This window comes from Hippopotamus amphibius, chromosome 16 (assembly GCF_030028045.1).
Source record: "Hippopotamus amphibius kiboko isolate mHipAmp2 chromosome 16, mHipAmp2.hap2, whole genome shotgun sequence".
In the NCBI taxonomy this organism is placed as follows: Eukaryota; Metazoa; Chordata; class Mammalia; order Artiodactyla; family Hippopotamidae; genus Hippopotamus; species Hippopotamus amphibius.
Window position 1 is genome coordinate 59,569,442 of NC_080201.1, and position 8,676 is coordinate 59,578,117.

At 51.5% G+C, this 8,676-nt stretch overlaps 1 protein-coding gene across 1 annotated transcript; it reads left to right on the forward strand.

Moving 5' to 3' along the window:
• Nucleotides 1-1,635: 1,635 nt before the first annotated feature.
• On the forward strand, nucleotides 1,636-8,396 carry KLK5 (kallikrein related peptidase 5). Its single transcript, XM_057710896.1, is given in 6 exon segments — nucleotides 1,636-1,714; nucleotides 3,461-3,725; nucleotides 4,679-4,773; nucleotides 4,776-4,934; nucleotides 5,057-5,190; nucleotides 8,241-8,396. Coding segments are annotated over 6 exon segments (888 nt in total).
• The last annotated feature ends 280 nt before the right edge of the window (nucleotides 8,397-8,676 follow it).

Below are 8,676 nucleotides of genomic sequence, written 5' to 3' on the forward strand. Positions count from 1 at the left end.
CTTTCCCTATTGACAGGTGGCCCTGCCCAAATCTCACCCACACCTGGTTATTCCAGGCAAGCTGTGGAAAGTACCTACGTGGACCCCCAGACTGGATCCCTGCCCCTTTCTGCCCCATGGCCCTGGTCACAGGGTGAGGGGCGGGAGAGGGGTTGAGGAGGTCCCTCAACAAAGTGGCCAGAGTCTCCTTGGCCCAAATGGAGGCTGAGGAAGATAGAGGGACAGAAAGACACAGAGATACACATACTCAGAGCCAGTCACAGAGAGAGAGAGAGAGAGAGAAGAAGAAGGAGGAGGAGGAGGAGGAGGAGAAAAAGAAGAAGAAAGAAGAAGAAGAAGAAGAAGAAGAAGAAGAAGAAGAAGAAGAAGAAGAAGAAGAAGAAGAAGAAGAAGAAGAAGAAGAAGAAGAAGAAGAAGAAGAAGAAGAAGTAGAAGAAGAAGAGGAGGAGGAGGAGGAGGAGGAGGAGGAAGAGGGAGGAGGACGGGGAGGAGGAAGAGGAGGAGAGGAAAGAAGAAGGAGAAGAGGAAGGAGAAGAGGAAGCAGAAGAAGATGATGCAGGGACAGAAACAGAGTAGAGAGAAAGAGAGGGTAGTGTCACAGAGATAAGAGAGAGAACAGAAAAGAAAAGGGGCCTGAAGAAACTTTTGAGGTGATGGACACATTGATTATTTTGATGGCGGTGATGGTTGGACGTGTGTGGGTCAAATCATCACACTGTGCACGTTAGATATGAGCAGTTTTACTTGGGTTAAACCTCAATAAAGCTGTAAAAAAATGAAGCAGAAAGAGACACTGGGCGGGCGCCTTATCCTGAGAGAGACTCGGAAAGATTCCGAAGGAAGCGGAACACAGAGAGAAGGAATAGTAGAAGGAAAGGTGATAAGGAGTAGGCTGGAGGGAGGCAGAATGAGTGACGGCACGGGAAGGACAGAAAAACACTTGCGCCAAGAGCGCTCTAGAGCTGGAAAGACGCAGGATCTGAGGCTCCGGGAAGCCCATGGGCCACACCTCCAGAGACCCCTCCCCATACCAGGGCCAGGGAGGGAGGGAGTGGCCTTCCGGACTGGGTGGGGGTGCTCTGGGGGCGGAGGTGGGGGGAGGCCGAAGGGGTGGTTGCTAAGGCCCTGCAGGGCGCCTCACTACCGGGAATGCGCCCCAGGGGTTAGAGGGTGGTTATAACCCAGGCCGGGTGCCCGGAGCCGAGGAGGAGGCGGCTGCAGGACGGTGGCGGCGGCGGCGGCGCTGGCCTGAGGGTCTGCGGCTGAGCTGGGAGCGGGTTCCCCACCCCCTACCTGGGGGACGCGGCTGGTGAGGGCTGGGGAGGGGCATAGGAAGGGAGAGATGTCTACGCGTTGGCTGTGTTCTGGGGTGCATCCCCCTGTCGTCTCTCCATTCTCCCTCCATCCTCGCTCAGCTCGGAGACTGGAGAATGCTGGCTGCTGATTCCTCTGACGTCTGTAAGCCCTGAGTCTCAGCTCAGCGCTCTGGGTGGGGCATGTCCTCGTGGCCCCTCTCTGCTCTGGGCAACAGGGGAGGGAAGAGTGTGGGAGTGAGATACGGGTTCCCCAAATCACATGGGTCTCCCCACCCTCTTTTCCTCCCCGCCAACCCCCTCCCCCGCCCGGCCAGGTGCAATGACCGTGGCTATAGCTGGACCCCCCTGGACGTGGATGGTCGGTGTACTGATCCCAGCCCTGATTCTGGGGGTGACAGGTAACCAGAATCCCAGGATGTGTGCGCAGGCTAACGGTGCATCATGGGGCTGTCGGTGACTCTGTGTGGCACTGGGGGACTCCGTGTGACTAGTTATGGCCCCAAGGCTGGGTGAATGTGAGTCTGTATTTATTTGTGATTGTGTGTGGCAGTGTGACTACTACTGTGTGTGTGTGTGTGTGTGTGTGGTGCCTTTTCCCACATCCAGTGACTGTCTGTGACAGGTGGGAATACCCTTCGAGGCTGTACATGTGACTGTGTGACTGGGTGTGTGTGTGCATTTAGGATGGTGCACGTGTCTCGATGCACTGTGAGTGCTGCCGCGTGTGTGTCAGTGTGTGGCTGCGTGGCTTTGTGTATGTATGACCGCGAGCTTCTGTCCCTGTGTCACAGGATTGTGTGTGACAAAAGTGCTTGGCACCATGCAAATGTGCAGCTAGGTGCCTTCGGGGAGCCATTTGTGATGTGTGATTGTGTTTGGGTGTGAGATTATGTGTGGCTGTCTTTGTGACCGTGTGACTGCTTGAGGCTGTGTGTTTGGGTGAGTGTATATGACTCCGTGTTTGCAGGGGCTGTATGTGTGACCGTGCACCTGTGTGTGTGGAGTTCCCATCCCTCCTGTGACAGACTGAGTGTGCAGAAGAGGCTGTCACCACAAGACAGTGTGAAGGTGGGTGATGTTTGGTGACTTGCCCCGTGTCATGCTTGGTCCGCTGAGTCTAACCTTGTCACCCTGCCATCGTGCTGTGTGTGGAAGTGAGTGGCAGTTTCTACATGTCTGCACACGAGGCATACGTACACGGGTCACGAAGAGGCTGTGTGTGGGTGAGGGAGATCAAGTAAAGCTGCCCCGAGCATGTGTACCACGAGGCAGAACTGTGTGTGTAGCTTTCCCAGTGGAGACGATGCACGTCTCTCTGCGTAACTGTGTGTGTGCATGTCTGTGACAGCCGTCGTGTGTGTGTTTCTTGGAATGAGTGCGTAAACGAAGGCAGCGCCAGGGTTTCGCTTGTCTGTGTCCTCAGTAAGAATATCAACAAGTGAACCCGGGCGTGAATGGATGATGGGGCAACCAGTGATGGAATAGGACATCCGTGCCCCTATCTGCAGGGTTGTGTGAGGGAGAAGGGTATTAGCAGGATGATTCCGGAGGCATATCTGTGTTTGGGAATTCGCAAAACAGCTCTGCTCTCCACCCCCTACCCCAGTCTGAGCACTTTTCTTGGCTCTGCTCCTCCAACTCTGGCCCAGCCCACAAGCTCTGACTCTGCCCCTTTTCCTCAACCTTACCCCAAGTTCAGACTTCACCTACAGTCTGGGATCCTTGAGCTGTGCCCCTCCCCCAGGAAATGCCCAGGCTCTTTGGCTCTCCCGCTTTGAGCCAGGCTCCACCTCCTGCCCTGGCCACGGCTCCTAGAACCCAGCCCTTGCCTCTGCTCCCAAAGTCAGGGCTCTTCATAGGATCAACTTTTCCACGTGACCCTGGCCTTGCCCCTGCCCAAGATTTCAAGCCCCTCCCACATCTCAGGCTCTATAGATTCTAGCCCAGACCTCATTCACTAAGGCTTGACCCCCTCACTTGTTGAAACCAGGTCCCACCCTTAGAGCCCTGGCCCAGCCCCTTCAACATAAGCGCCCTTCGGAGGTCAGACGTCCTCTGGCTGGTCCAGCCCCTTGATTATGAGACCCGCCTCCTGAGTCCAAGCCCCGCCCCCAAGCTCCACGCCGCCCATTTTCTGCCCCCAGAGCAAATTCTTGCAAATGATGTTCCTCCCTAAGGCAACCCCTCTGCCGTCGGGACCTCTGGGAGCATCCAGGACCTCGGCCCTGGGGCCTGGGAGGACACCCGGGCGGATGACAGCAGCAGCGGCCGCATCATGAATGGGATCGACTGCAAGAGGCACAGCCAACCGTGGCAGGGTGTCCTGTTGCTGAGACCCAACAAGCTCTACTGTGGGGCCGTATGGGTGGCCCCGCAGTGGCTGCTCACGGCCGCCCACTGCCGAAAGCAGTGAGTGGGGGCTCCAGGAGGAGAGCTGGACAGGACGAGGGGCTAAGGGGGGAAGGTTGGGTGGGGGATGGAGGATGGAGGGTGGAGGTGGAGGGTTGGTGAGGATGGGATGGGGATGAGGGAGCAGGAGGAGGTAGAGTTGGGGATGGGATTTAGAATGGAGTTAGGGAGAAGAGTGGGGTGGGGAGGGGGTTAGACTGGGGAGGCGGTTGTGGCAGGGGATGGGAGTTAGGGATGAATTGGATTTGGGGCTAGGGATGCAAATTTCGGACGGTTAGGAATGGAGATGTGACTTGGTTTGGCTTTAGAATTGGAGGTGGGATGGGACAGCATGAAGATGGGGTTGGATTAGAGACAGGAATGGGATTGGAGATGGCTGAATTTCACGTTGGGAATGCATATGTTGACGATTTGGAGGTGGGTAAAGAGTTAGGGTTGGGGTTAGGGTTGTGTTTGGGGTTGAGAATGAGTTGGATTTGGGTCTGGGCTTGCATAGACTGATGGTTTGGGATGGAGATGGGATTAGGTTTGGCTCTAGAATTAGAGGTGGGTGGAGATTGGGATGGAGTGGAGATAGAAATGGAATTGGGATAGGGTGGGGCTTGGGAATAGATATAGGATTGAAGATGGGGTTTGGGTTAGAGTTATGGGTGGGGCTGGAGGTGGTTGGCTTCGAGGCTGGGCGTGGTTAGATAGAGCTGGGGTTGAGAATGCATCTGTCGGTGGTTTCTGTGTGGGGGAAGGATTAGGGTCAGCACTGGGGATGGGATGGAGATGGGTTTGGAGTTGTGACTGGGGTGGGGATAGGCATGGGGTTGAAGATGAAGATGGTGTTGGGGCTGGGTCTGAGGATAGGGGTGAGGCTGGGGTTGCGAGTAGGTTTGGCATTGGGGGTGGCACTGGATAAGGGGAAAGGGATCAGAGGTGGTTGTGATCAGGGACGTCTTCCTCAGAGTTTTCAGAATCCGTTTTGGCCATCGTTCCCTGTCACCCGTGTATGAATCCGGGCAGCAGCTGTTCCAGGGGATCAAATCCTTCCCCCACCCTGGCAATCCTACCCTGGCCACACCAACAACCTCATGCTCATCAAACTGAACAAAAGAATCAGTGAGACTCAGGATGTCAGGCCCATCAACATCTCCTCCCATTGTCCATCTGCTGGGACCAGCTGCTTGGTGTCTGGCTGGGGAATAACCAAGAGTGCCCAGGGTGGGTGTCCAGGCCTCTTTCGATGCCCACCTATGCCTGTCTTCTCCCCCTCTCTGTCTCTGAGCACTCCGCCCTTCCCCATCTTCCTCTACCGCTCACTGTGGCCCTGCTCTGTTTGACAGCTACCTTCCCCAATGTCCTCCAGTGCTTGAATATCACGGTGCTAAGTGACGACAGGTGCAAGAAGGCCTATCCAAATCAAATAGATGCCACTATGTTCTGTGCTGGTGACCAGGCAGGCAGAGACTCCTGCCAGGTAAGGCTGGAGACGTCTCCATTCATTCAGCAGATACACACGGATACCAACCATGTATCCTGGAACCTTGCTATGTGCTGGGGACCCCGAGATGATCCAATCAGTTAGGACCTCTGTTCTCACAGAATTCATATTCTGGAGCAGGTCTGTTCAGTGAAAATATAATGTGAGCCTTACATGTAATTTTATTTTTTCTGTATGGGTTTTTTTTTTTTTTCCCCACCGCACGGCATGTAGGATCTTAGTTCCCTGACAATGGATCGAAACTGTGCCCCCTGCAGTGGAAGTGTGGCATCTTAACCACTGGACCACCAGGGAAGTCCTTACATGCAATTTTAAATATTCCAGTAGCTACATGTTATAAAGTAAAAAACAGGTGACATTGACTATTATAATAATATACCCTATTTAATCCCATGTATCCCAAGTATCATCATTTCACACTGTAATTTGGAAAGAATTACGAATGGGGTGTTTTACATCCTTTCATTCTCAGAGTAAGTCTTTGAAAGCCAGTGTGTATTTTTCTTTCTTTTTGGTTTGGTTTTTGTTTTGCTTGTTTTTTGTTTTTTGTTTTTTTTCCCTATTTGCTTAGTTTTGGTTTGTTTGTGCCAGTGAGTGTGTTTACACTGGCAGCATATCTCAGTCTGGACTAGCCATGTTCAAGTGCTCAAGAGCCCCATGTAGCTAGTGGCCACTGTATTTAGACAGCACAGGTCTCAAGGGAGAGATCAAGGCTGCGTTGTATGGATGGGCAGGATGTGCTCTGCATAAACATAGCATATTTAAGGGGCCACCCTTCCTACAATAGACATCACAGCTTTGTCATTTATTTTGGCACATTTCAGGCAAATGGAGTCAGAGTGTCTTAGTCCCACAAAATCTGTAGTATGAAAGTGTTCTGACAAATGCTAGTAAAATGTCTTAAAGAAGGAAAACAGAAACCCATGGTAGGTATTTTTTAAAAGAAAATATTTAATAGAGAGAATGGGTCACAAAGTTGTTGGAGTAGCAAAAACGTTAAAAAGATCCTATGGTCAAGAAACTACATAAACAGGGTAATTTCAGAGAGAGGTAAGTGTTGTGCAGAAAATAAAACGTGGTTTTATGATAGCAAGTGATGGGGGGCAATATTTGGAAGGGTGACTGGGGAGGTCTCAAAGAGGTGGCATCTGAGCAGCGTCTGAATGACACAAAGGAGCCAGCCTTGCAAAGGTTAAGGGCAAGGAAAGCATGTGCAAAGGCCCTGAGGCAGGGAGGAATTCAGCTGATTCAAAGAATTAAAAAAAGAGCCAGCATGTTTGAGGGACAGGGGTTGACCCTGGACAGATGAGTGGGACCCAGTGTTCAGCAAATATTTCTTGATCCCCAGTACAGAGCTTCTTTACACTCTCGTGGGAGCTCTTTTTGTTGAGGATGACAGAAATTAAACTGTTACAGCTCAGGATGCTTCCCTGTATTCAGGTCCCCAAAGGGTCTAGAGGAATGTAAATTAACAAGCTCTCTGCTGGCAGGATGTACGAGGGTGAGTTAAAAAGCATCCGCACTCCAGTTATATTAAAACTTCTGTAAGTTCTGCAGCCAGAGTGTGGATACTTTTTGACTCACCCTTATATGTTTCAGTAATATTGGTGTTTAGTAGCTATGAGCTCAGATAGCACTCCAGTCCCATTCTGATGTCTGGGAAAAGCTGCCCTCCTCCCCCCCCCCACCCCCTGCGCAAATCTTACAAATGTGACAGTTGCAGCAACTTCCCAGATCTCCCAATTTAATATCTGTCCCCACTTAACACTGGAAGCATACACATCTGGATAGAGGGATGGGTGGAGAGGTTTTTATCAGAAGAAAGCACATCTAATTCAGATGTCAACATTTTAAACCACTTAGCCTTTCTGTAGCCAAGGGTAGTACCTTGTTTTTTTTCCTCGACCTCAAGTGACTTTCATAGCAGAGTGTGGTCTGGGTGTGACCACTTAAAGCAAGAAATAATAACAATAATACTAATAGTATAATAATAATAGCAGTTAACTAATTGCCACTCTTTTAAGAGGTTCCGTTACATCAGCTCAATTAATTCATTTAAGCTTTATTATTAACTCTGTTTTACAGATGAGGACCCAAGGCTCAGAGCAGTTGCTAACAGAAAATAATGAGAGAAACTAAACCACAAGAATGCTGAAATTGAGATCAGGACAGCTATGCTTTTTTTTTTTTTTTGCCTGGGAAACAGTGTCTGCGTTTTAATGGGGAAAGAAGCCAGGTTGCAGGTATTTTGCATAAACATAAATAAGAAATGGCAGTAAAGACTGCTGAGTATTATCACGGAAGGGTGATTGCAGGGAGCTATGGGGATTTAAGCACAAGCAATCCAAATTCGTCCAAGGGAGTGATTCTCGACCCCAGGGTAATTCTGACCCCCAGGGGATGTATGGCAATGCCTGGAGAGGTTTTGCATCATCACAGCTGTGTCTGGTGGGGAGGGAGGGGCTTCCTTGCGTGCAGTGGGTAGAGGGATGCTGCTGAATGCCTTAAAATGCACAGGACATCCTCCCACAGCAAAGAAGTATCTGGCCCCAATGTCAGTGGTGCCCAGGTTGAGAATCCCTCACCCAAGGGTTGAGAATTGCCTCTCTGCAAAGAGAGGTATAAGGTGGCCTGGTGTCAAGGATGGGTGAAGAGTGAGGAAGGGAAAGGAAGGAGTGTCCAGTAAGAGAAACACAATATTGAAAGGTTGGAGGGGACAGAGAGAGAGAAATAGAAGGAAACATGGAGACACACAATGAAGGAGACAGACAGAAAAGAGGTTGGGGTTTGGGTAGAGAAGGACAAAAGGGACTTCTAAAGGGTGGACTTGGGGTGAAATATTAATGTTCTCTCTGTGTGTCTCTTTTTACCTGTGTCTCCCTCTCTGTCTTTGTGTCTCCTCATGTCTCTGCTTTTTCCACCTCTGTGTCTCTATTCTTGCCGCCCTGGTCCTTCCTCATCTATGTGATTCCCTCTCTCCACCTCCCCACTTCCTGCCTTTCTGTGCCTCACTCTCCCCTCCACAGGGTGATTCCGGGGGCCCTGTGGTGTGCAATGGTTCCCTCCAGGGCCTCGTGTCCTGGGGAGACTTTCCCTGCGCCCAGCCCAACAAACCCGGCGTCTATATCAACCTCTGCCGGTTCACCAGGTGGATTCAGGACACGATCCAGTCCAATTCGTGAGTCACCCCAGGACCTGGCATTCCGGCCTCCCTCGTCCCCTGCAAGTCCCCACCCCTGCAGGGACCTGGACACTCCTTCCAGACCCCAGTTCCTTCCCCAAAATGTTGAGGTTGTTCAACTCTCCAGCAACCCTGCCCCCTGCAGTCTCCTGGAAACAAGGTCCCCCTTCCCGGACAGCAGATGGACCAGTCCTTCTGGTCGGATCCTGAAGACACTTCCCATAACGACCAGGGCAAGGACTGCACCTCTGTCTCCCGCAGTGCTTCCTTCCTCAGGTCCA